General features: G+C 38.3%; 1 protein-coding gene across 9 annotated transcripts in view; it reads right to left on the bottom strand.

Annotated features, from left to right (window-relative positions):
• The window catches only part of BDP1 (B double prime 1, subunit of RNA polymerase III transcription initiation factor IIIB), a 114484-nt gene that overhangs the window by 51380 nt on the left and 35895 nt on the right, over positions 1 to 27209 (bottom strand). For 8 of the 9 annotated variants that reach the window (XR_002522584.2, XR_002522585.2, XM_021939436.2 and 5 more), the window contains 11 exons: positions 26982 to 27129; positions 22695 to 22853; positions 19954 to 20110; positions 15415 to 15506; positions 14294 to 14486; positions 12327 to 12454; positions 5898 to 7593; positions 4625 to 4812; positions 3647 to 3869; positions 1974 to 2152; positions 819 to 1029 (listed from right to left, as the gene is read on the bottom strand). Coding sequence is in view for 7 of the 9 variants with exons in the window: in XM_021939436.2 (XP_021795128.2) it covers positions 819 to 1029; positions 1974 to 2152; positions 3647 to 3869; positions 4625 to 4812; positions 5898 to 7593; positions 12327 to 12454; positions 14294 to 14486; positions 15415 to 15506; positions 19954 to 20110; positions 22695 to 22853; positions 26982 to 27129 (3374 nt within the window). In the remaining 2 variants the exon portion in view is untranslated. The remainder of the gene's footprint in view (positions 1 to 818; positions 1030 to 1973; positions 2153 to 3646; positions 3870 to 4624; positions 4813 to 5897; positions 7594 to 12326; positions 12455 to 14293; positions 14487 to 15414; positions 15507 to 19953; positions 20111 to 22694; positions 22854 to 26981; positions 27130 to 27209) is intronic. The other variant, XM_021939437.2, reaches the window with a different exon arrangement.

Raw genomic sequence — 27209 nt, 5'->3', positions numbered from 1 at the left:
CAGGCACATACCACCATCGGTGGTTAATTCTTTAAAATTAGATTCAAACTGGATATGTAATGTTCATATTCTGTTGCCAAAACAAGGATGCCTAGTTCAGAGAAAATTTTCAAAGATTATTGCAATGATATGTTTACATAATACTTTGAAACCTATAATAGTCACCTGCTATGAAATTAAAAATAAACAAAAGTTTAATTTTTTTTTTTAAAAAGAGCTTTTTGGTTCAAATAAAGATTATTTTAAATCCAGACTTTGCACTGCTAAACAGAAAAATAAGAACTACCTAAAATGAACATTTTTAGGCATTACACTACTTACTTTTTTCCTAATACCAAAAGTCCCATCAGTAAGAGATTAAACTGTCATTCAAAACAGCATGTTATACAGCAAAAATGATGTAACTAACATATTTATTGATCCAGAAAGCCACTTAACATAGTATTAAGTGAGTAACAGAAAGTTATAATATGTAATGACTTTCTGGCTTAAATCTGCATAAATGTGTACATATGTGTGCATGGAAATAGATCCAGTAAGATATGTCAAAAGGTTTTCAGTGGTTATCTCAGAGTAAGATCTGTGGTATTTATTATATTATTTTGTCTTTTACAATGAATAGCTTCATTAATTCGAAAAGAAATACATCTTTTTCACTTAAAAAAAAAAATCCAGAAGAGCAAATCTGAAACAAAACTGGAAACTGTATTCATTGAGTAGAGTAAGTGTCAGATGCCTGTATTTCTAAGCCATGTCTGAGCTGTAACTTATTTTAAATGCATTAAAAGGCTCAATTTAATTACATAACAATAACTCACCGCAGTTAAGATTTTCTTTTCGGTTTCATCTTTTTGTAATATTGTTCTTTCTTCCTTAATTATGCCTTTGGCGTCACCTTTGTCTACTATTTGCCTCTGTCCTGTCTTTCTTACATTTGGTCTTGGTCTCTGAAGTCGGCCCCTTACTGGTCGAGCAGTTTGGATGACACTTTCCTTCATTTCTTGCTGGAAAGTGTTTATATTATTAGTCCTAAACAAGGGCACAGGGAGAAAGTCAGGGCACTTGACTGTAAAAAGTTGAAAACTAATGTAAAAATGTAAAATTTGGATCTCCTCTAATAAACGCTCTAAAAAATACTTTGTACCATCAAAGGGAAATTGCTTTCTGATTATAAACATCTTACTTTACAAAAGAAAACAGTTATTTCAATTCTCAAAAGGTAATAAACTTATATAATATGCCTAGAGTAGCTAAATATACAGACAGAATGGTGGTTGCCAGGAGCTGGAAGAAGAGGAGAATAAGTTAATATTTAATGGGTAGAGAGTTTCATTTTACGAAGATGAAAAATAAAGTCTAGAGATGAATGGTGGTGGCAATGGGACAATAATGTGAATACACTTAAACCCACTGCACATTAAAAAATAGTTAAAAAGGTAAATTTTATGTTATGAGTATTTCACCAATTTTTAAAAGGTAATGAATATATATAGCTCATATACATACAGGCTGAGCAGCCCTCATCCAAAATGCTTAGGACCAGAAATGTTTCAGATTTCAGATTTTTTTAGATTTGGAAATATTTGCATTATACTTATCAGTTGAGCATCCCTACTTTGAAAATCCAAAATGCTCCACTGAGCATTTCTTTTGAGCATCACATCAGCTCTCAAAAAGTTTTATATTGTGGAGCACTTCAGAATTTTTTATTAGGGATGCTCAGCCTGTAGTTTTTAAATGCATTGCTTGGTATAGGCTCTTACACAGCTGACAATGCAGATAAACAGGCAACCATTAGGTGGTGTTGAATTCAGTCTGATATTATATTTTAGGCAGTCTGCTATATCAATAAAATTAAAACAATATTCTTTATGTTCACTTTTTAAATGAATTAACATATCTCAATAAAAATGAGAAATATTTAAAAGAAGTATCTCTCTTATTTTATATTTTCAAAGAAAATCACTGTTTACCCCACAGAAACAACTAAGTCATTTTCCTGGGCTTGTGCTGACTGAGACTCCTCTTTAGGTTCACAAGAATTTGAAGGTGAAAGGTTCTTTTCAGTCTGTGTACATGGCAATATCACAGCCTCCTCATTCCTGTGACCTGATGTGTCTTTTTCTCTTGATATCATTAGGGAAGCTTCATCCTAAAAGGTAGAAAACAAAATTTCATTCAGGGTTGCTAAAAGTATAAGGAAGTAAGAACTTTCTTATTCCATTAGTACAAGTATAAACCGGTATCATCTTTGTAAAGAATAAGTTAGTCTATACCAAAATTCTAAATTCCCAGCAATTCCACTTCTAGAAATGTATCTTACAAATACTCAACAAGTATAAATATACACACAAAAATATTTATTGTAATAATTTAAGCACCACCTCCCTCACCGGAAAAGACAAACAAAAAATCAGAAATAAGACAGATCTATCATTAGGGGACTGAATAAATAAATTTTAATTTCTTTACAATGCAATAGTACCTAATCATTTAAAAGAAGATATATCTCTTTGTACTGATCTAAGAAGAAGCTCACAATATTGTAGGTGGAAAAATCAGAAGGCAAAAATTAATGTCATTTTGGAAAAAAATAAAAATACCTTCCCATTTTATTATTTTAAAACTGTAAGACCAAAAAGTATAAGTGGATATATTCAAAATTACTGTATGATTAACTTGGGGGAAAGGGATGTGACATTATAAGACTTTCACTTTTTAGAATACATATATTTTTCCAAATTGAAATTTCTACAATCAGAAAAGTGTAGGAGAAAAAGTACAAATGTTGATGCACAGTAAAGTACTGAGCTGTTTTAAGATGTCAAATAAGAGTTTTAATTCTAAAAAGGACTTTATATGTGGAAAACATTCAGTTTATAATTATTCATTTCATTTCTCACAATTTTAATCTGTTATGGACCAAGTTAATAAAGTAAATAAAATATCACCTTTAACTCAAATCAATCTTTTAACTCTTTATTTCACCTACACAACAGACTGAAATAAAAAACTATTATTCTCGCCAGGCGCCGTGGCTCAGCGTAATCCCAGCACTTTGGGAGGCCAAAGCAGGTGAATCACGAGGTCAGGAGTTTGAGATCAGCCATGAACCCCGTCTCTACTAAAAATAAAAAAAAAAAAATTAGCCGGGCATGGCGGCGCGTGCCTGTAGTCCCAGCATTCAGGAGGCTGAGGCAGAAGAATCGCTTGAACCCGGGAGGTGGAGGTTGCAGTGAGCCAAGATTGCACCACTACACTCCAGCTTGGGAACAGAGTGAGACTTCAACTCAAAATAAATTTCAAAATTTTAAAAAAACCCTATTACTGTCATTTTTTCTATGAAGAAAAACTGTTTCGTCAATGGTCACATAGCCAGACCTGGAACCAGAGCCCAGACCTCCTAAACGCTTTCCCACAACACGCTTGCCCATTATCAGGTATCTGAGATTCTTACACAAATTATGTGTAACAATGAGGCACATTAAGCATGGGAGCAACATTACACGCAGCAAAAATTACACAGAAATATTTGTAAAATTTTAATGCCAGGTGCTTTTATTAGCCCTAATAATTAAAAAACAAAAACAAAAACAAAAACAAAAAAAACCCCACACACAGAACTTCCATCTTAAATATCACTCACATGTTGAGAAGGGAGAGTATCAGCTTGTTCATTATTTTCTTGCATCACAATAGTCTCCATTTTCTTGGTTTCTGATTTCTTCCCATATAGATATTTTTCTGATTCTGTAGTCTCTCTCTTCAAAGCTGCTCTTGCTAAGTTTGGTTTTGGTCTTTTGAATCGACTCCTCACAAAAGGTGCTGGTTTAATTTCAAGTGACTTCTGTTCTTGAGGAAGAGATCTGCTTTTGGAACAAGGATTATCAAGCTTTAGAATGAACTGAAGGGGCAGGGGAAACAGAGTCTCAGTACAACCTTAGAGACTGGCAGTAAACAAGTAAACATTTAATTTTTATTTTTATTTTTATTTTTTGAGACAGGGTCTTGTTCTGTCCCCCAGGCTGGAGTGCAATGACACAATCATACCTCACTGCAGCCTTGACCTCTGCAGGCTCAGGTGATCCTCACATCTGAGTCTCCCAAGTAGCTGGGACTACAGGCATGTGCCACTACACCCAGCTAGTTTTTGTATTTTTTGTAGAGATGGGGCTGCTACAGCCTGTTGCCCAGGCTGGTCTCAAACTCCTGGGCTTAAAGGATTCACCCAACTCAGCCTCTCAAATTGCTACAATTAGAGGTGTGAGCCACCATACTTGGCCTAATTCTAATTCTTAACAGGAAAACAAATCGAACTATCTGGCAGATCCTGAAAACCATGAATGGTACAATCCAGGTATGAGCCTAGGAATTATATCATCTCTGCACAAAGAAAACATAAGTCTATCAAACCTGTATTAATTTAAAACTGTTACAATTTTGTATGTCAGTAACTTTCACAACTGACTTGTCAGAGTGACCTCAATCCTCTCTCCCAGTCTTCCCAAAACTATCTTAAAATCTCTAACACTATCCTGTATATGTTATACCTTGAAACCTCATTTAGTTTAACAGAATCTGCAACTATAACTTAGTATCTTTTTCTTTAAAAACACACTTGTACCTTAAATTAATATCTGAAAATGGCTCTGGAACATCTGGAGATCGAATCCCCAGGACTTCTGTTTTATCAGATTCAAGAGTCTGTGAAGAAATCTTGAAATGACTGAAGGGACTTGATACTTCTTTTTCAGAATCTCTTTTTTCTTCTACAGGTGTGTGCATCATCAACAGTACTTCACTGCTAATGTTCTAGAGAAACAGTCATAGTAAATCAGCACAAATAAAAGATTATTTAAACATCTTATATACTTAAAACAAAAGTCTACTAAATTCTGAACACTTTCCTTTAACAATTTAGAAGTTTTTAATTTTTAAAGAAAATTTAATTTCCAAATGGTAAAACTAGGAATTCAGGAAACCCTTTTAACATTGCACATTATTACTTTTCCAAACCACAAATGTCATTACCTATTTTTAAAAGTTAGGAAAAAAAAAAAAAAAAGTCCTTGAAAATGTTAGAAGATCGTGAACTTCAAAGTAACTTGCAAAAACAAAAAGAACTTTTAGAAGTGAAGTCGGGGGGGGGGGGGGCAAGAAATAAAAGCAGATGCAGATGTGGCCAAAATAAATAATGTGTGTTCACGCTAGGGTTAGTACTAAGTCAGTCTAATTTCCTATTCTTTTACCTAAAAGAGTTACTTCAAATGACATTAAGAACAGTAACATTTTTGGGATCTCAAACCTAAGCCAAAAGAAAAATTTGATCCTTGCCCGTCTGACTTAGAGAAAAAAAACAATAATAATAGTGACTTTTTCACAGTTAAAAATAGTTTTTTTTTTTTTCATTTCTTTTTGAGACAGGGTCTCACTCTGTCACCCAGGGTGGAGTACAATGGCACAATCACAGCTCACTGCAGCCTCAACCTCCAGGGCTCAAGCAATCCTCTCACCTTAGCCTCCCAAGTAGCTGGGACTACAGGCTTGCACTTCATTATATTTTATTTTATTTATTATTATTATTTTCTTAGAGACAAGGTCTCCCTATGTTGCCCAGGCTGGTCTCAAACTCCTGGGCTCAAGTAATCCTCCCATTTTGGCCTCCCAAAGTGTTGGGTTTAGAGGTGTGCCCAGCCTAAGTTATCTTTTTAAAAAAGAACATACAGTTTCTTCAAGGCACTGAAACACAGAAACTTAGGGCTACAAAAGACTTTAGACTTTTAGAGATTTTTAAGTGCTGTTGGACTTAAGGACAAAATAATCATGGAATTATTTTGGTAACTTTCCCCTGAAAAAAAGCATTCAAAAAAACTTTTAAAGGACAGAAAAATACATACTTTAATATCTAGCGAAGGCATAGCACTGCAGTCATTGCTACCGCTCTGCATTAAATGTGTCTCAGTTTGTCTTGAGGTACTGGTCTCCTCTAGTTCATTTTCCCTTAGAGAAATGTCTGTTTTTCCAGTTTTTTTCAATTCTGCCACCTTTTCCTCAGTAACACAGATCTCTTCAGATCCTCTCTCTCTAAAATTTTCTCTTCCAGTTTCTTTCATATCTGTCTCCATTTCTTCAATGACAGCCATCTTTCCTGATACTTTCTCCATCATGGAAATGTCTCTTTTTCCAGTTTCTTTCAAATCAATCTCCTTTTCCCTTACAGCACTGATCTCCGCTAGCACCTTTTCCCTTTGGGAAATTTCTTCTCTAATTTCTTTCAAATCTGTCTCCATTTTACCTACAGGCCTGACCTCCTCTGGGCCACTTTCCTGTGGGGCTATTTCTCTTTCAGTTTCTTCCACATCTATCTCTATTTCCTCAGCAGCATCAATCACCTCTGGTGTCTTCTCCCTTGGGAAACTCTCTCTTCCAGTTGCTTTCAAATCTGTCTCCATTTCATCTACAGGCTTGACCTCCTCTGGGCTATTTTCCTCTGGGGATATTTCTCTTCTTCCGGTTTCTTCCAAATCTTTGTCTATTTCCTCAGTGGCATCAATCACCTCTGGTGTCTTCTCCCTTGGGGAAATCTCCCTTCCAGTTGCTTTCAAATCTGTCTCCATTTCACCTACAGGCTTGACCTCTTCTAGGCCATTTTCCTGTGGGGATATTTCTCTTTCAGTTTCTTCCAAATCTATCTCTATTTCCTCAGTGGTATCAGTCACCTCTGGTGTCTTCTCCCTTGGGGAACTCTCTCTTCCAGCTGCTTTCAAATCGGTCTCCATTTCACCTAGAGGTTTGACCTCCTCTGGGCCATTTTCCTGTGGGGATATTTCTCTTTCAGTTTCTTCCAAATCTATCTCTATTTCCTCAGTAGCATCAATCACCTCTGGTGTCTTCTCTCTTGGGGAACTCTCTCTTCCAGTTGCTTTCAAATCTGTCTCCATTTCATCTACAGGCTTGACCTCCTCTGGGCCATTTTCCTTTGGGGATATTTTTCTTTTTCCGGTGTCTTCCAAATCTTTGTCTATTTCCTGAGTGGCATCAATCACCTCTGGTGTCTTCTCTCTTGGGGAACTCTCATTTCCAGTTGCTTTTAAATTTGTCTCCATTTCACCTACAGGCTTGACCTCCTCTGGGCCATTTTCATGTGGGGGTATTTCTCTTCTTCCAGTTTCTTCCAAATCTTTGTCTATTTCCTTAGTGGCATCAATCACCTCTGGTGTCTTCTCCCGTAAACAAATCTCTCTTCCCCTTGCTTTCAAACCTGTCTCCACTTCCCTGGTGACATCAATCACATCTAGAATCTTCTCCCTGGGAGAAATGGCTCTTCTTCCAGTTTCTTTTAAATCTAACTGCATTTCTTTAGTAGTATTAATCTCTGCTGGTACCATCTCCTTTGGTGAGGTGTCTAGTCTTACAGTTTCTCTCAATGCTGCTGTCATTTCCCCAGAGGCAAGAATCTTCTCTAGTACTTCTTCTTTTGAGGAAATTTCTCTCCTTCCAGTTCCTCTTCCGATATTTGGCTTTGGTTTCTGAAATCGAGTCCTTAGAATTGGGACTTGATTAAGTTTATTTGCTTTATTATTCTCTTGAATGCTATAAAAGAAAAAAAGGAGGGGCACACAATCAAGTTTTAAACCAGACTGCCTGCTAAAGAGATGATGTTTGAGAAATCACTACAGAAACACCAGAAACTCTCAAATTCAAAAAAATTAAGGAAGCCCTAGGAATCTCTGGGTAAAATTTACAAATTAAAAGAAAAAAATCCCACCTTTTGAAATCAAAGCAAAAAGTTTAAATATATATACCTAGTAAAGTCAATCAGTATAGAAGCTATTTGATCCTAATAATCTCTTTCCAATTGTCATTCACACTACCATTTGCAAATACTGACTGGGAAAGACTCTCCAGTTCCCTGCATTGGAGCCAGATTACTGTATGTCTGCTATTTCTACCTCTTCATCCCTTCTATCTTTTACACAGACAAACGCTTTGCCAAAATAGACCTGACCACCTCAAATACCTGGATACAAGTATGACTTGACTAAGATTAAATCTTAGGACTACAAATGAGGTCTGCCCTCCTCACCTTTTAAAATCAACTTTATATGAGATTTCCTATACACATGTTTCTCTAAGAGCTTATTTCATAATATAAGTAAAGAATAAAAGGAAAGACTAAATACACAATAATGTTTGCTGAATGCTACTTGGCAGACAATCACTATCCAAAATAAGCACCTTGCTCTCCAGAAAAGCAGCAGCACTTTTTGTTTTGCTTTCTGTTTATTATAATAGACGGTGAAATCAATAAACATATAAATAAATGAAAGAGCTTTTATATGACTGGTAAGGAAAAGTTATTAATATTGGGCAAAAGCTAGATCAAATGAAACACTAGATTAGATTTATTCAGCCATGTCAGACTGAACAGGTATGTAACTATACATTCAACAGCTTAAAAAAAGATGAGCGGGGCATGATGCCTCATGCCTGTACTCCCAGCATTTCAGGAAGCCGAAGCAGATGGCTCGACCCCAGGAGTTTTTGGTAGAAATCCCATCTCCACCAAAACAAAACAAAACCCAAAATTAGTCAGGTGAGACAGCGTGCACCTGTAGTCCCAGCTATTCAGGAGGCTGAGGTGGGAGGATCACCTGAGCCCAGGAAGGATGACAGTGCAGTAATCTATGATCATGCCACTGCACTCCAGACTGAGCAACAGAGCAAGATCCCGTCTCAAAACAAACAAACAAAAAACAAAAACAAATAAGCAAAAGATTTACTTAAAAGTATTCTAGGCTGGGCATGGTGGCTCAGCCTGTAATCCCAGCATTTTGGAAGGTTGAGACAGGCGGATCACTTGAGGTCAAGAGTTCGAGACCAGCCTGGCCAACATGGTGAAACACTGTCTCTACTGAAAATACAAAAATTAGCAGGGCATGGTGGCGCACGCCTGTAATCTCAGCTACACAGGAGGCTGAGGCAGGAAAATAGCTGGAACCCACGAAGCGGAGGTTGCAGTGAGCCAAGATCATACCACTGCACTCCAGCCTGGGCGACAGAGCAAGACTCTGTCTCAAAAAAAAAAACAAAACAAAAACAAAAACAAAAAAACAAAAGTATGCTATTGTTGCTACTGTTTGTTTCAACTTCTTTAGGTCCTAAACTATCCTTCCTCACTGAAATAACTGTTTTCAATAATGCAATTTTTGATACTATAAGACAGGTCCTTAGGAATAAGATTGCTTTTCAAGTTGTATTTGTTTACATAACTTAAGTGTTTATATCCATCATTAACGTTAGTAATTGACAATGTTAAATGTAAAATTAACAGCAATCAATGAAGGAAATTTAATTTGATTAGTACAGAATGGACTGAATTCCATTTTCTGATTTATGACACTTTTCATCTCCATCCAGAAACATCTAGCTTTTAGTGAGATTACTATGCTAGCAATCTTGGTTTGGGTATCATGGGAAGAGATAAACTATCTTTACAAAGTCACATTTTGAAAACAGGCATATTATTTAAACACATAAATGCTTTAAGCAAAGGCTTTATTAATAATTTCATTATTTCAATATCAGTTCAGATTGTAAGACACAGATATGCAATGTTATAACTATATTCTATGTGCTTAGATTTTTTAAACTGCCATTCCAGCAAAGCATTAGATTGTTTCTAAGTAACAAAAGAAGTACAGCATTAACTGAAGGGCAGTATCTGAGACTGGATATCAGATATAAAATTGAACTAGATTATTTCTCAAAATATGCAGTGGATCTACAAACTTTCCTCAGATCACAAATTTGAGAAGGCAAAGCAAGAGGACCACGAATGGAGAAAATAAGATATGGAATGAGCACAGAACTATAAATGTGCTTTAAGGTCTGCATATGTGTTTTTCTAAAACACAGAGTTTAAGAATCTATAAAATATTCATGGCCAGGCACGGTGGCTCACACCTATAATCCCAGCACTTTGGGAGGCTGAGGAAGGAGGATCCCTTCAGCCCAAGAGTTCAAGATCAGCCTGGGCAACATGGCAAAACACTGTTTCTACAAAAAATTTAAAAATTAGCCAGACGTGGTGGCATGCACCTGTTGTCCCAGCTACTTGGGAGGCTGAGGCAAGAGGATCAATTGAGCCCAAGAGGTCGAGGCTGCAGTGAGCCATGATCGCGCCACTGTACTCCAGCCTGGGTGCAAGAGCAAGACCCTGTCTTTAAAAAAAAAGGGTGTGTCTGCGTGTGTTTCAAACATATAAATGTGTGTATATATATGTTTCAAATATATATATATATATATAAAAAAACCTCCAAAGGAACATCACCAATCATGACAAAAATCTTAAAATATTTATATGAAGTAGATAAGATGCAAAATTAACCTAGAAGATTAAATTTCAAAGAAATATTCACTAATTTATCTAATAAAGTACCTTTTTTATATAGAGATGGGGTCTTGCTATGTTGTCCAGGCTTGTCTTGAGCTCCTGGCCTCAAGTGATACTCCTGTCTCAGCCTCCCAAAGTGCTGGGATTATAGGTGTGAGTCACCATGCCCAGCCTAAAGAATTTTTAATGCATTCTTTAAGAGACTGTTTTCCTACTATCTCTTTCTCATACATAGCATCTTGAACAGGCCAACATATTTGGAGTAGGGGAGGGAGAAAACTTTCTGATAGACATAGATAGGTGTATAATTTGATAAAACACAGAATCTTAGAATTGCTTTTGAAGATTTTGGAGATTCAAAGGCCAGAAAGATCACATGACAAAGCAGAAATGACACTACCCATGGAGAGGAAAGTTGTTGAGATCACACTGAATATTAGTTACAATGTCCACCAGCATTCTAAAACCCAGAGGCCATTCAGGAAAGTTTAATTTTCTACTTAGCCACAGTATCTATTAAAAGACTCTAGCTTAAACTGAAAAAATATAAATAAAAAGAATAATTTGTTAGCTATCTGTAATTAAAATCCATATCAGAGATATGTAACAAGCAACGCAGTCATACAAACTTCTACCTAGAGACTGTGTGCACATTAGTAAAATAATTGGGGCAGTGGGGAGGAATAAGAAGCAAAGGAATATTGAAGGCAACAAGAAATAAATAAATTTTTTTGTCTTCCCATAAAGATGTTTAAAGTAGTTCAGGAAACCTAGCTTTCACTCTCAGGTTAGGTACTTTTCTTTTCTGGAGGGACAGGAGTCTGTCTCACTTTGCTGCCCTGGCTGGAGGAAAGTGGCACAATCATAGCTCCCTGCAGCTTCTAATTCCTGGGCTCAAGCAAGTCTCTTCCTTCGGCCTTCCATGTAGCTAGATAGGCATGAGCTGCCATGCCCAGCTAGGTACTATTTAAACAGGTTAACACAGCTGTAAGAAATTATAGCATAGGCTAGTCTTTAAATGTAAAGACTGGTAAAATATTAATTATTGAAACTGGACAGCAGGTATATGGGAGTCCACTACTGCGCTTTTGCGCACATTAAACATTTCCAAAATGAAAAGTTGAAATAGTATACTAGTAATTCCATCAGCCTGGCTTGGTACCCTCCAAGGAAGAAATAAAAAATAGAAAAGGCTTTGGCTATAAGCAGTATGGGTTTCTATACATAAGTTTTAAACAAAATATAGAAATCTTAAATAAAAGCAATATGTGCTCAATCTAATTCCAAAGAAACAAATATTTTAAAAGTAAGTAGCATTTTACATTTGAACATAAACATATAATTTAATACGCGTGTTAAGTGACAAGGCTGACTGGGCGTGATGGGTCACATCTGTAACCCCAGCATTTTAGGAGGCCAAGGCAGGTGGATCACTTGAGGTCAGGAGTTCGAGACCAGCCTGGCCAACATGGTGAAATCCTGTCTCTACTAAAAATATAAAAATTAGCTGGGCTTGGTGGCAGGCGCCTGTAATCCCAGCTACTCAGCAGGCTGAGGCAGGAGAATCACCTGAACCTGGGAGGCAGTGGTTGCAGTGTGCTAAGACTGTCCTCCAGCCTGGGCAATAAGAGTGAAATTCCATCTCAAAAAATAAAAAGTAAAATAAAATGAAATAAAGTGATAAGGCTATTCATGTTAACTCAAGTACTAATTTATGATGAGTAGCTTTTTTCAAACCATCTGAGAAATTCACAGAAATTAAGCCTACAACATAAACTTTCTTGAAAGGTGAAGTTATATTTTTAAATGTTATATAACTAGATACGCAGACAACAAATCCATCTAAATTGCTTCTGTTTTAAAAAACTCATTGAGTTCTAAAACTTCTTACAAAATCCAAAGATGATATAATCAACAAAATGATGCTTACCTTAGACATTCATTAAGAACCTTGGGCTCATCTGGCTGCACATTTTGAAAAGAATCATTTTTCTCAGGTTGTAATATGACATCTTCCTCTTCAAAATCTTTACATGATTGATCTTCCATGCGTTGAGTCTTAAAAACAAACACATTTTTCTAATGTTTTAGGTTTCACAATGAGGCATAACAGATTTCATTGAAAATGTTGTCCAATTTAAGTATAAAATGGTAAAAAAAATTCAAAATTATAAAATGGTGACTTTAAAATACTTTTAATGTATTTTCTTTAGCTATCTTAGAAAATTTCAAGAGCTACTCCTTTTAGGATATCTCAAAGTCCCATTCCTCTCCTCCCAGTCAAAAAACAAGTTAACTGTCTTGGTTTCATCTGTTAGAAATACCCCTGTGGGGTCTATTTTTCTGAATTATTTTGATTATTATAATTGCATTATAGATCACGTGAATTTTTTTTTTTTTGAGACGGAGTCTTGCTCTGTTGCCCAGGCTAGAGTGCAGTGACGCGATCTCGGCTCACTGCAAGCTCCGCCTCCCAGGTTCACGCCATTCTCCTGCCTCAGCCTCCTGAGTAGCTGGGACTACAGGTGCACCAGCTGCCACCTGTGCCACCACCACGCCCGGCTAATTTTTTGTATTTTTAGCAGAGACAGGGTTTCACCATGTTAGCCAGGATGGTCTTGATCTCCTGACCTCGTGATCCGCCAGTCTCGGCCTCCCAGAGTGCTGGGATTACAGGCGTGAGCCACTGCGCCCAGCTGGAGTTTTTTTAAGACTGGGTCTCACTCTGTCACCCACGCTAGAGTGCAATGGCATAATTATAGATAGCTCACTGGAGGCTTGAACTCCTGGGCTCAACTGATCCTCCTGCCTCAGCCTCCCAAGTAGCTGGAACTATAGAAGCACACCACTAAGCCCAGCTAATTAAAAAAACTGTTTGTAGAAACAGAGTGTCACTATGTTGCCCAGACTGGTTTCAGACACCTGGCCTCAAGCAATCCTCTCACCTCAGCCTCCCAAAATGCTGGGATTACAGGCATAGGTCAACATGCCTGGTCTACAGACCATGGGAATTATAACGTAAGAAACTGAAATCTCAAAATATGCCAACTTTTATCTGTATCACAAAGACTATGTAAATAATCCAAAATTCACAGTCTTTGTTCTTGGAATTGTATCTTAATAGGGAGCTTTTAACATTTTATGCCATTTAAGCCAATGTTAAAACTCACATATGTACTGATCTCTTCAAAAGAGAAGGTTAATTCAAACATCCACTAAGTGATAGGGAAAAGCAAGTCCAAATATGAGGTCAGGTGAAACAGATTATTTATCATGTAAATGCCCAAAATCTAAAATGGCTTTACAACTAGCAAGGCTGTTGGCTATAAGATTTTGACCACAAATTTAATAAATGATGCACACAAATTGTGCAGTACTGTTTTTAAAAGGGGGTAAAGGGGTTGGGCACAGTGGCTCATGCCTGTAATCCTAGCACTTTGGGAGGCTGAGGTGGGTGGATCACCTGAGGTCAGGAGTTCGAGATCAGCCTGGTCAATATGGCAAAACCCTGTCTCTACTAAAAATACAAAAATTAGCCAGACCTGGTGGTGTGCGCCTGTAGTCACACAACTAAAAATACAAAAACATTATAGATCATGGGAATTTTTTTGTTTTTGAGACAGAGTCTTGCTCTGTCACCCAGGCTAGAGTGCAGTGGCACGATCTCAGGTGGCTGACGTAGGAGAATCACTTGAACCTGGGTGGCAGAGGTTGCAGTGAGCCAAGATCGTGCCACTGCATTCCAGTCTGGGCGACAGAGCGAGACTCTGTCAGAAATAAACATATGTATATATGTATGAATGTATGTACGTAAGCATGTATGTGGGTGAAGGGAAGCTTATATTAAGTAAGGCTCACGTACTTCACAAAAATGTGAGGAGGAATCAGAGTACTTACATCTCTATCAGCACGGGATTCATTTTCATTCTTTTCTACATTGGCCCCAATTTCTTCCTGTGACATGTGAATTTCTTTTCTTCCAGCAGCTTTACCTACATTTGGCTTTGGCTTTTGCAATCGGCCCCTCACTTTTGCAGGTGTTAAAGCCTTTAGTTGACTCTCTTCCTGCAGACAATTTTTTTCACCCAACCTAGAACCACAAAGAAATAAAATCAATGTTTATTTTGAAGTCACCAATTTCCTTCTCCCTGGCATGAATAAGTAAAACATGTGGAATATGAAATAATTCACAAGTTTCCTGAAAAGACATAATCCTCCCAGACGTAGTGGCTCACACCTATAATCCCAGCACTTTCGGAGGCCAAGGCAGGGGGGATCATTTGAGGTCAGGAGTTCGAGACCAGCCTGGCCGACATGGTTAACTCTGTCTCTACTAAAAATATGAAAATTAGCCAGGCGTGGTGGTGGGCGCCTGTAACCTCAGCTACTTGGGAGGCTGAGGCAGGAGAATCACTTGAACCTGGGAGGCAGAGGCTGCAGTGAGCAGAGACAGCACCACTACTCAACAGAGCGAGACTCCATCTCAAAAAAAAAGGAAAAAGAAAAAAAGACATAATCCTGAAAAGCCCATTTGAAAAAGCACTTTTAAATAGAATTTTATTACAAAATTGGAAAAATCTACATCTGTCAAGCATAGAATACTACTCCTGACTAAGGATACTATAGAATACTGTAGAACTCCAGGGGATTAGTCCCAAAGCATGGTATAAATGGTAACCCCTGGAACAGCCCAGAATCCACCAGTCAGATTCACATTCTATTTTAGATTTCCATTTCAAGTTAAATATTCCCTTTTAAAATCTCTTACTATAAATAAAATTATCCAGGAGCACATATTATAAACATTCAAATGTAATGGCTAACTCAACAGACTTAAAAAATTCATAGAAGCAATATCAAGCAGAGAGAGTATTATTAATGTTTCAAAACCACCTATGGTTGAAAACGAACTTAAAGTATGCCACTTGAAAATTAAATTCAGACCTTATTAAGTAGAAAACAAATTATTACCATCATTCCTAAGAGTTACTTTTTTTTACTATTTCCTGAATACTTACATAGATACAGTTTCAGCTTCTGGATTCTCTCTCTCCGTAGTCTCCATTCTCAAAATGTCCAATGTATTCATCTTATCCTTTTCCAGGTGGTCCTGTGAATTTAATTGGCTACAATTTATCTACTTACCATAAAAAGTTCAAACTTTGCAATAAATAAATGGAAATTAAAACAACAGAACTGGCCGGGCATAGTGGTTCAAGCCTGTAATCCTAGCACTTTGGGAGGCCAAGGCGAGCAGACTGCCTGACCTCAGGAGTTTAAGACCAGCCCGGGCAACATGGTGAAACTGTCTCTACTAAAATACAAAAAATTAGCCAGGCGTGGCAGCATGCGCCTGTAGTCCCAGTTACTTGGGAGGCTAAGGCAGGAGAATTCCTTGAATGCGGGAGGCAGAGGTTGCAGTGAGCTGAGGTCACGCCACTATACTCCAGCCTGGGTGAGAGTGAGACTCCATCTCAATAAATAAATAAATAAGAACTTCATTTTTTGTACTTCTAACTAGATGAGATTTTCTAAGAATCCTAAATGCAGATGAAATTTTTTTTTTTTTTTTTTTTGAGACACGGTCACGTTCTGTCGCCCAGGCTAGAGTACAGTGGCATGATGATAGCTCACTGCAGCCTTGACCCCAGAGGCTCAGGTGATCCTCCCATCTCAGTCTCCTGAGTAGCTGGGACTACAGGTGCACACCATGCCCAGCTAATTTTTTCATTTTTTGTACAGACCGGATCTTGCCATGTTGCCCAAGCTTGTTTCAAATTCCTGGGCTCAGATGATTAGCCCACCTCAGCCTCCCAAAGGGCTGGGCTTACAGGTATGAGCCACCACACCTGGTGTACATTTTTTTTTTTTTAACAAAAATGGAATCACACTAAATATTTCAGAAAAATATTTCTGAAATGTTAATTACCAAAGGATACAAAACTGTATTGAAACCATGATTCAGTTGTGTAAAAGAAAATATGTAACAATATATGTGAAAAGATTGGTTGCATGTAAATAATGAAATTACAAGTATTAGAAGGAATGGTTGGGCATGGTGGCTTATGCCTGTAATCCCAGCACTTTGGGAGGCTGAGGCGGGGGATCACCTGAGGTCAGAAGTTCGAGACCAGCTGGGCTAACATGGTGAAACCGCGTTTCTATTAAAAATACAAAAAAATTAGCCGGGCATGGTGGCACATGCCTGTAATCCCAGCCAGTTGGGAGGCTGAGGCAGGGGAATCGCCTGAACCCAGGAGGCGGAGGTTGCTATAAGCCGAAATCACACCATTGCACTCTAGCTTGGGCAACAAGAGTGAAACTCCACCTCAAAAAAAAAAAAAAAAAAGAAAAAGAAAAGAAACAAGATTACAACATTTCAAAGAAAAAAAGGTAAAGAAAAAAATTACAAGTGATTTTTGTTTTAACTTTTACATGAATCTGTATTTTCCAAATTTTCTAGAATTCAATAAACATAAGATTAGAATGATATAACTATACTATGAAGATTATGATAAAAGATATTTCACAAAACAGTAAAAAGCAAACCAACATCTTAAAAAGTGTTTTAGTTAAAAAAAAATTGTAGGCCGCGTGCGGTGGCTCAAGCCTGTAATCCCAGTAATTTGGGAGGCCGAGACGGGCAGATCACGAGGTCAGGAGATCGAGACCATCCTGGCGAACACGGTGAAACCCCGTCTCTACTAAAAAATACAAAAAACTAGCCGGGCAAGGTGGCGGGCGCCTGTAGTCCCAGCTACTCGGGAGGCTGAGGCAGGAGAATGGCGTAAACCCGGGAGGTGGAACTTGCAGTGAACCGAGATCCGGCCACTGCACTCCAGCCTGGGCAACAGAGCGAGACTCCGTCTCAAAAAAAAAAAAAAAAAATTGTAACAATATAATTCTGGAAAAGTTATAAGGAAACAGAAAGATTCACTTAGCAATGTAAATACATTATTTATGACTGTCAGTTTGACAATGCATAACAATTAAGGAGACTCAGACATATCAGAAAAATTTTTAAAGTAATAAAAATAACAAATAACAAAAGACAACACATAACAAGAATCATAAAAATATTTAAAACATTATTTGACCCAACAATCCCACCAGTCTGTAGAAATTTACACTTTGTTTCCTTGAGAAAGCCTTACTTACAACATTGTTTGCTTCTTGTACAAGAGTTAAAAAACAAATAAACAAAAATATAAACAATCTGAACATCCATTAGTAGAAAACTGATTAGGTAAATCAGTAACATGTTAACATGATATAGCTATTAAAAAGATCAATTGGACCCAAAAAAATGTAAATTAATAGTTTCACAGGAAAAGAGTTTTTAAAAATTTTTTATTTTTTTGAGAGTTTCGCTCTGTTGCCCAGGCTGGAGTGCAGTGGAGCAATCTTGGCTCGCCGCAACCTCTTCCCTCCTGGGTTCAGATGGTTCTCTTGCCTCAAACTCCCGAGTAGTTGGGATTACAGGCGTGTGTCACAACACCCAGCTAATTTTTTGTATTTTTAGTAGAGATGGGGTTTCGCCATGTTGGCCAGGCTGGTTTCAAACTCCTGGCCTAAAGTGAGCCACCAGCCTCGGCCTCCCAAAGTGCTGGGATTACAGGTGCGCACCACTGTGGCCAGGTAAAAAAGGATTTGGCAGGGCACAGTGGCTCAACATAGTGAAACCTTGTCTCCACTAAAAGTACAAAAATTGGCTGGGCGTAGAGGTGTGCGCCTGTAATCTCAGCTACTTGGAAGGCTGAGGCATGAGAATCGCTTGAACCCAGGAGGCAGAGGTTGCACTGAGCCGAGATCACGCCATCGCACCCCAGCCTGGGCGACAGGGCGAGACTCCGTCCCAAAAACAAAACAAAGAAAAGAAAAAGGTTTCAAATATTATACACATAATGGTTAAAAATTATAGAAATGTGTGCATACATAGATAAAGTTATTGGCCAGGCATGGTGCCCTCACACCTGTAATCCCAGCATTTTGAGAGGCCAACATGGATGGATCACTTGAGGTCAGGAATTCAAGACAAGCCTGGCCAACATGACAAAACCTCGTCTCAACTGAAAATACAAAAATTAGCTGGGCGTGGCGGTGCATGCCTGCAATCCCACCTACTTAGGAGGCTGAGGCACGAGAATAGCTTGAACCTGTGAGACAGAGGCTACAATGAGCCAGGATCATGCCATTGCACTCCAGCCTGGGCGACTAAGCGAGACCCTATCTAAAAAAAAAAAAAAAAAAAAAAAAGAGGGCAGGCATGGTGGCTCATGCCTGTAATCCCAGCACTTTGGGAGGCTGAGGCAGGTGGATCACATCAGGTCAGGAGTTCGAGACCAGCCTGGCCAACATGGTGAAACCCTGTCTCTACTAAAAATACAAAAATTAGCCAGGTGTGGTGGCACGTGCCTGTAATCCCAGCTACTTGGGATACTGAGGCAGGAGAATTGCTTCACCCTGAGAGGTGGAGGCTGCAGTGAGCCAAGAACGTGCCACTGCACTCCAGCCTAGGCGACAGAGCAAGATTCCATCACAAAAAAAAAAAAAAAAAGAAATAAAGAAAGAAAAAGAATAAAGACATTTATTGACCAGGTGAGCTGGCTCATGCCTATAATCCTAGCACTCTGGAAAGCTGAGGCAGGAGAATCACTTGAGGCCAGGAGTTAGAAACCAGCCTGGTGCACATATACTCCATTCCTAATTTTTGCTAATTTAAAAAAGAAAATCAGGCTGGGCGCGGTGGTTCACGCCTGTAATCCCAGCACTTTGGGAGGCTGAGGCGGGCAGATCACGAGGTCAGGAGATCAAGACCATCCTGACTAACACACCGAAACCCCGTCTCTACTAAAAATACAAAAAATTAGCCAGGCATGGTGGTGGGCGCCTATAGTCCCAGGCACTCAGGAGACTGAGGCAGGAGAATGGTGTGAAATCGGGAGATGGAGCTTGCAGTGAGCTGAGATCGCGCCATTGCAGTCCAGCCTGGGAGACAGCGAGACTCTGTCTCAAAAAAAAAAAAAAAAAAAAAATTATCTGGGTTTGGTGGCACACACCTGTATTCCCACCTACTGGGGAGGGTGATGTGGGAGAATCACTTGAGCTCGGGATTTTGAGTCTGTAGAGAGCCGTAATAGTGCCATTGCACTCCTGGACTCTGTTGCCTTGGCAATAGAGCAAGACCCTGTCTCAGAAAAAACAAACAGTTTGTAAAAGACAAACAGAAATGTGACTGCCTATGTGTGGATGAGAACGTTGTGGGCATAATTTAATATATAGCTGGTTTATGAAATATTTTAAATAAAAATTTTATATAAGTAAACAGACGATAGATTTATCACCACTGAGGATATCTGAAATGATTATATACCAGGTTAAAGAAAACGTGTAAACAGGAGACTAAGATAGGAACAAATCTAATGTTAATGTAAGTTCTTGTATCTGTTTTAATATCAGTAACATTACTTTGTAATTACAAGTCAAAAACTTTTATTCCCAACTATTTAAAGAAAATTTTTATAATTTTAATTTCTGTGAAGTCTCTTACCCCATACCTTTTCAACTGAAGTTTCTGAATGTGAATTCTTGCTCTCTGCCTCTGTTTTGCCTTGTGAAAGAACCGATTTCTTCCCAGCCCTTGACAAATTGGGTTTGGGTTTCTGGAAGCGACCTCTCAACATCGGTTTAACATTTTCTGTTTGATCAATTTCCCTGAAAAATTAACATTATTTAAATAGTATCAAACATGCAGTCATGTCCAAATGAACTTCTAAAATAACCTACTGAGAACTAGGAAGAACTCCTTTAAGAGCTTACTTAGAACAAGAGTAGCAAAGAAAACTTAGAGAGACTAATTTGTTCTATCTGATATTAAAAATATACTATTCATCATCAGTAATTAAAACAGTGTGGTACTAATATATGAGTAAACAGATAAATGAAACAAATTTAAAATCCAGAAACTAACTTCAAAATAGACATGATTTTGGCATATATTGAAGGTAGCAACTCATAACAGGGAGGATAAGATGAAATGCAATACAATACGGTGAGAATAAAACTTAAGAAATATTAAGTAAGATTAAGATGATGGGAAGGCCGGGCACGGTGGCTCACACCTATAATCCCAGCACTTTGGGAGGCCGAGGTGGGTGGATCACCTCAGGTCAGGAGTTCGAGACCAGCCTGGCAAACATGGTGAAACTGTTTCTACTAAAAATAACAATAATTAGCCATGCATGGCGGCATGTGCCTGTAGTCCCAGCTACTCAGAAGGCTGAGGAAGGTGAATTCCTTGAATCCGGGAGGCGGAGGTTGCAGTGAGCCAAGATGGTGCCACTGCACTCCAGACTGGGTGACAAGAGCAAGACTCCATCTCTGGATGTGGTGGTGAGCACCTATAGTCCCAGCTACTAGGGAGACCAAGGTGAGAGGATCACCTAAACCTGGGACCAGGTCGAGGTTGCAGTGAGCTATGATCACACCACTGCACTCCTGCAACCCTGTCTCAAAAAAAAATCATAAATATTTAAATGTGTAAGTGAGTGTGTGTATACACACACACACATTCTGTCAGCAAGCAATTCAATTTTCAGGAACTTACCCTATATACTTGTATATAGGCAAAAAGATAGAGGTGCAAGACTATAAGCACTGTTTAGCAACACAGCCTACATAGCAGTCAATAGGGCACTGGTAATACAAACTATGATGCATACATATACAGAACACTATTAAGCTATAAAAAGAACAAGGACGGCCGGGCGCGGTGGCTCAAGCCTGTAATCCCAGCACTTTGGGAGGCCGAGGCGGGCGGATCACGAGGTCAGGAGATCGAGACCATCCTGGCTAACATGGTGAAACCCCGTCTCTACTAAAAATACAAAAAACTAGCCGGGCGTGGTGGCGGGCGCCTGTAGTCCCAGCTACTCGGAGGCTGAGGCAGGAGAATGGCCTGAACCTGGGAGGCGGAGCTTGCAGTGAGCCGAGATCGCGCCACTGCACTCCAGCCTGGGTGACACAGCGCGAGACTCCGTCTCAAAAAAAAAAAAAAAAAAAAAAAAGAACAAGGAGAGTTACTACATAAGAATATGAAGACAGAAGAAAACCACTGCAAAATGTTATATATAGTATCATTAGGTTTGTAACAAGAGCAAAAAATATAAATTTGTATTAGCTTGAATGTATTTTTTTAATCTCTGAAAGAATATAAGAAATAAATAACATGGATTATTTGTTTGAGTGAAACGGGACAGGTTAAGAGGGAGAGCTCAATCATACCTTTTTTATACTTGTTGATGTTTGAACCCTATGAATGTATTGTCTATTTCAAAGACTAACTGACATTTTGATTTTTTAAGAGTTTGATTTCCATTGTGACAGTACTTTACTGAAAAATAAGAATTGATGAAGTGAATAGCTTTCTTTTTTTTTTTTTTTTTTTTTTTTGACAGAGTCTCGCTCTGTCGCCCAGGATGGAGTGCAGTGACGTGATCTCAGCTCACTGAAGGCTCTGCCTCCTGGGTTCACGCCATTCTCCTGCCTCAGCCTTCTGAGTAGCTGGGACTACAGGCACACTGGCTGCCACCTGTGCCACCACCACGCCCGGCTAATTTTTTGTATTTTTAGCAGAGACGGTTTCACCATGTTAGCCAGGATGGTCTCCATCTCCTGACCTTGTGATCCGCCTGCCTCGGCCTCCCAAAGTGCTGGGATTACAGGTGTAAGCCACTGTGCCCAGCCCATAAACTGAATAGCTTTTAAGCCCATATGAGATGAGGAATTATGAGGAAGATTAAAAGGAAGTATAAAACCTTCAGATATCTCTTCAAAGGGAGATTTTTATGACGCTTTTAATCATTTCCTGAGAAGATATTAATTTAACCAGTATCTACATACTGGAAGATACACTTCCTTGAAATCACCAATATTAAAATCTATTATTTTGACACCAGGCATAAAAAATAACTCAAACCAAGCAAAAGTAAAATCTCACGGCAAATATTTAGGCTTCCAAATTGTTTTCGAATTTCGTAAGTTACCACCTTCCTAAAATTCATATATTATACAACAAATATGAAAGAGAATCTTTCTACAATTAAATATAAAAACACCTGATGTTACACTCTGAACAGACTACAGTATAATTACATATTAAATGATTCCCTCAACTATTAATAAACTATGTATTAATAGTCCCCTTGAATCCCTAAATAAAGCAACATTATTATCATTTAAGAACCTTATCAAAATTTTATAAATAAGAACCTTATCACCTATCGTATAAAATACTCACAGTGAATTATTTTTTAGGTCAACATTTCTTTCTTCTGTACAACTACCCTCAGCATCATTCACCTCACACGATGCTCTAATTCCAACTTCTAATGAAGGCAAATCTGAAGTGCTCGATTCCGAAGACTCAGTTGCTACTGATGCGGCATCTTGTTGATTACTAAAAAAGTGAAAATATATCAGAGAGAAAAGAATTCCTAATAATATATATTTTATAATAATTATTTTAAAAAATTTTAAATACACAAAATCACCATTTTGCAAAATGCTGCTTCAAATTACAGAATAATACAAACTGCTATACTGGCTTTTCTATGATCCATCTTGCACCATGTTACAGAAACTGTACCTCCAGAGAAAGCAGCAGCCACAAATTTACACGTTTAGGAACATGCTCAAGAAATTTCAAAACGAAGGCCGGACAAAGTGGCTCACGCCTGTAATCCCAGCACTTTGGGAGGCCGGGGTGGGTCAATCACTTGAGGCTAGGAGTTTGAGACCATCTTGGCCAACATGGTTAAACTCCATCTCTAATAAAAATACAAAAACTAGCTGGGCATGGTGGTACAGGCCTATAATCCACCTACTTAGGAGGCTGAGGCAAAAGAATCACTTGAACCCGGGAGGTGATCACACCACTGCACTCCAGCCTGGGTGATAGAGCCAAGCTCTGTCTCAAAAAAAAAAAAAGGCTTCAAAATGAGAAATTATTAAATATGGTTCACAAATCAAACATGCGTAAAATAATAGTAACATTTAGGAATTAGCTTTCATTAAAATTTATATAGGCAAGCCTTGCTATGCAGGGTACTGTGTAACCAAAAGTCATATAAAGCAAAGACACAGCTCCAATAAGCTCAAGTTGCAGTTAACATAGTCCTATGCAAAGTGAGAACTACTATATTAAAAAATATTTCAATTATCAGGCAGGTGTTACAGAACGTGCCTGTAGTCCCAGCTACTCAGTACGACGCTTAAGCCCAGGAAGTCGAGGCAGCAGTGAGCTGAGATTGCACCACTGCACTCCAGCCTGGGCGATAGAGCAAGACTCGGTCACAAAATAAATTTCAACTAACAATAATATAACTGAGAGTCATGCACTGACCATTTCAACACATATTCACATTTAGCCATACTTTTTTTTTTCTTTTTTCTCGCTCATTTTTTCTACTAGGTGTTCATCTTTTCCTGACTTATCAGCAAGAGTTCTCTATATATTTTTATTGTCTAGATATTACACATAAAATCTCCCGATCAGTAACTTGCCTTTTATTTTCTTTATGGAAGATTTGTTAACAGAACTACTTAATTTTACTACCATCAAACTTACCAATCTTATCTTTTAAAGTCTGTGTTTTCTATGTTTTAATAGAAATGTCTTACCTCAGGCCTTGACATTACAAAGATATTTTTCTACATTTCTTCTAAAAGTTGTAAAGATTTGTTTTATACATGTAGTCTTCAATCCAACAGGAAGTTAGCGGATATGGTAACACGAGGATTAAATATTATGGTTTTCAAATCTGAGCTCAATCTGATGAATAGTTAGTTCAATCTTTGCCCGCTAATTTCTAAAGCTACCTCTGCCATATGACAGATTCCTAAATGTCTCTTCCTAAACTCTATATTCAGTTCCGCTGAGTCAATTCATCTAACCCTGTACCAATACCATGCTGCTTTAGTTACTGTAGCTTGAAAATTAGTCTAGGACAGTCCCTCTCCAAAGCTGGCATTTTTTAAACCTGTCTTTACCATTCTTGAGCCTTTACTCTTGTGTACACGACAATTTTACAATCAACTCTTTGTTTTCCAAAACCAACTGGGACTTTAACGATCATTACAAGGTTGTTTTCCCCTAAAGTAGAAAAGTTAGGGCCACAGCGGCTCATGCTGAGGTGCGAGGATTGCTTGAGCCCAGGAGTTTGAGACCAGCCTGGAAAACATCTCCACTAAAAAATGTTTTTAAAATTAGCCAGGCATGGTGTCCCATGACTGTAGTCTCAGCTACTCGAGAGGCTGAGGTGATAGAATCATTTGAACCCAAGAGTTCAAGGTTGTGGTGAGCTATGATCATGCTACTACACTCTAGCTGGAGCAACAGAGTAAGACCCTGTCACAATTTTTTAAAATTATTTTAAAAATTAGAAAAAGTCATGAGTAGTTTTGTGTAGTTTACGAAACTAGGTGTATCTCTGAAGTCACACTTTAGATATCTGTCACCTAGGAACAAACAACTATGAGAAATAGCATGATTCCACTTATGTGAAATATCTAGATTAGACATAGAAACAGAAAGTTGTCTACAACCTTACCACTCTTAATGGGCCTAATTTGATCTCAAACTAAGCAAGTCTGGGTCCTGATTAGTACATGGATGGGAAACAGAAAGCAGATTAGAGATTATCAGTGGTTGCAGCGAGGGGAGAATGAGGAATTACTGCATAATGGGTGCAGGTTTTCTGTTTGCAGTGATAAAACAGCTTTAGAAATAGTGCTGATGGCTGCACAACAATGTAAATGTAATTAATGCTACTAAATTGTATGCTTAAAAACAGTAAACAGCTTTAAGTTTGTTTTTGGCAATAGTTTCTTAGATATGACACCAAAAGTACAGGCAACAAAAGCAAAATTAGACAAATGGGACTACATTGAACTAAAAAGCTTCTGTACACCAAAGGAAACAGCAGAGTGAAAAGGCAATCTATGGAATGGGAGAATATGTGTAAATCATATTTCTGATAAGGGGCTAAAATCCCAACTACATAAATAATTCTCAAAACTCAACAGCAAAAAAGAAAATAACCTAATTAAAAACTCGGGCACAGGACCTGAATAGACATGTCTCCAAAGAAGATACACAAATGGCTAACAGCTATGAAAGATGCTCAACTCAATAATTATCCGGGAAATGCAAATCAAAACAACCATAAGAAACCACCTTCTACCTGTTCAGAAGGACATTATTAATAAAATGAAAGATAACAAGTATCGAAGAAGATGTGAAAAAAACTGGAACCCTTGTACATTGTTGGTGCTTATGTAAAATGGTGCACCCGCTATTGGAAACAGTATGAAGGGTCCTCAAAAAATTAAAAGTAGAACTACCACATGATCTAGCAACCCTACTTCCAGGTATTCATCCACAAGAAGTGAAATCAGGACCTCAAAGAGATATTTGCACTCCCATGTTCAGTGACGACAACAGACAAAAACAACCTAAATGTCCATCAACCAATGAATGGATGAAGAAAATGTGGCCTATACATGTACTGTAATATTATTTGGTCATAAAAAAGGCAATCTTCTCATATGCTACAATATGGATGAAAGTTGAGGACATTACATTAAGTGAAATAAGCCAGTCACAGAAGGAAAACTACTGCATGAGGCTGGGCGCTGTGACTCACACCTGTAATCCCAGTACTTTGGGAGGCCAGGGCAGGTGGATCACCTGAGCTCAGTTCAAGACCAGCCTGAGCAAAATGGTGAAACTCCATCTCTAACAAAAATACAAGAAATTAGCCAGGTGTAGTGGTACATGCCTGTGGTCCCAGCTTCTTGGGAGGCTGAGAAGGGAGGATTGCTTGAGCCTGGGAGGTGGAAGTTGCAGGGAGCTGAGATCGTGCCACTGCACTCCAGCCTGGGTGACAGAAACCGACCCCATCTCAAAAACAAAACAAAACAAACAAAACAAAAAAGAAAAAGAAAGAATCATGATTGCCAAGGGCTGGGAGGCGGAGGAAATGGGAGTTGCTGTTCAATAGGTACAGAGGTACAGTTATGCAAGGTAAAAAAAAATTCCAGAGATCGGCAATACAACACTGTGCTTATAGTTAACAATACTGTATAGTACACATAAAAAATCTGTTAAGAGGGTAAATCTCATGTTTTTATATTACAAATTAAGATTTTAAAACACACACACACACACAGAGCAGGACACATCATATTCAAACTGATGAAAACCAAAGACAAAGAAAATCATTATAGAAAATGATAAACCCATGTAAACACCAACCAAAAGAAAGCTACAATGGCAAAGTAAACATCAGAAAAAAAGAGCAATACCAGAAGGATAGTACACAATGATAAAGGGAATTTCACCAAAAAGACAAAACAATCCTAGACATGTACACACCTAACAACAGAGCTTCAAAATATATGGAGCAAAAACAAATAGAACTGAAAAAAAGAAACAGGCAAATCCACAATTACAGATGGAGACTTCAACACTCCTTTCTCAGTAATCAACAGATGTGGGTAAAACCAGAAAACACACAGAAAATACCTTAATGAAAGGATGGGGTCAGTTCTTTTCTCAACTTTTTCACTGGAGGCAAAACCCACAATGCCATCTACGTTTTGTGTGCAGGAAAGCATCTGCTCCTTACTGCATTCACCTTCCTTTACCTCGGGCCTTATAGCCTGACATTTATCTACAAATACAAAATGCATGTTATTCTAAAAAATGACAGCAAAAACATATTTTTTAAAGCACAAAGGAATTTACCTATAA

The sequence above is a fragment of the Papio anubis genome, chromosome 5 (genome assembly GCF_008728515.1).
Source record: "Papio anubis isolate 15944 chromosome 5, Panubis1.0, whole genome shotgun sequence".
Taxonomy (NCBI): domain Eukaryota; kingdom Metazoa; phylum Chordata; class Mammalia; order Primates; family Cercopithecidae; genus Papio; species Papio anubis.
Note: the sequence above shows the minus strand (reverse complement) of the source record. Positions and strands in the feature narration are given on the sequence as shown.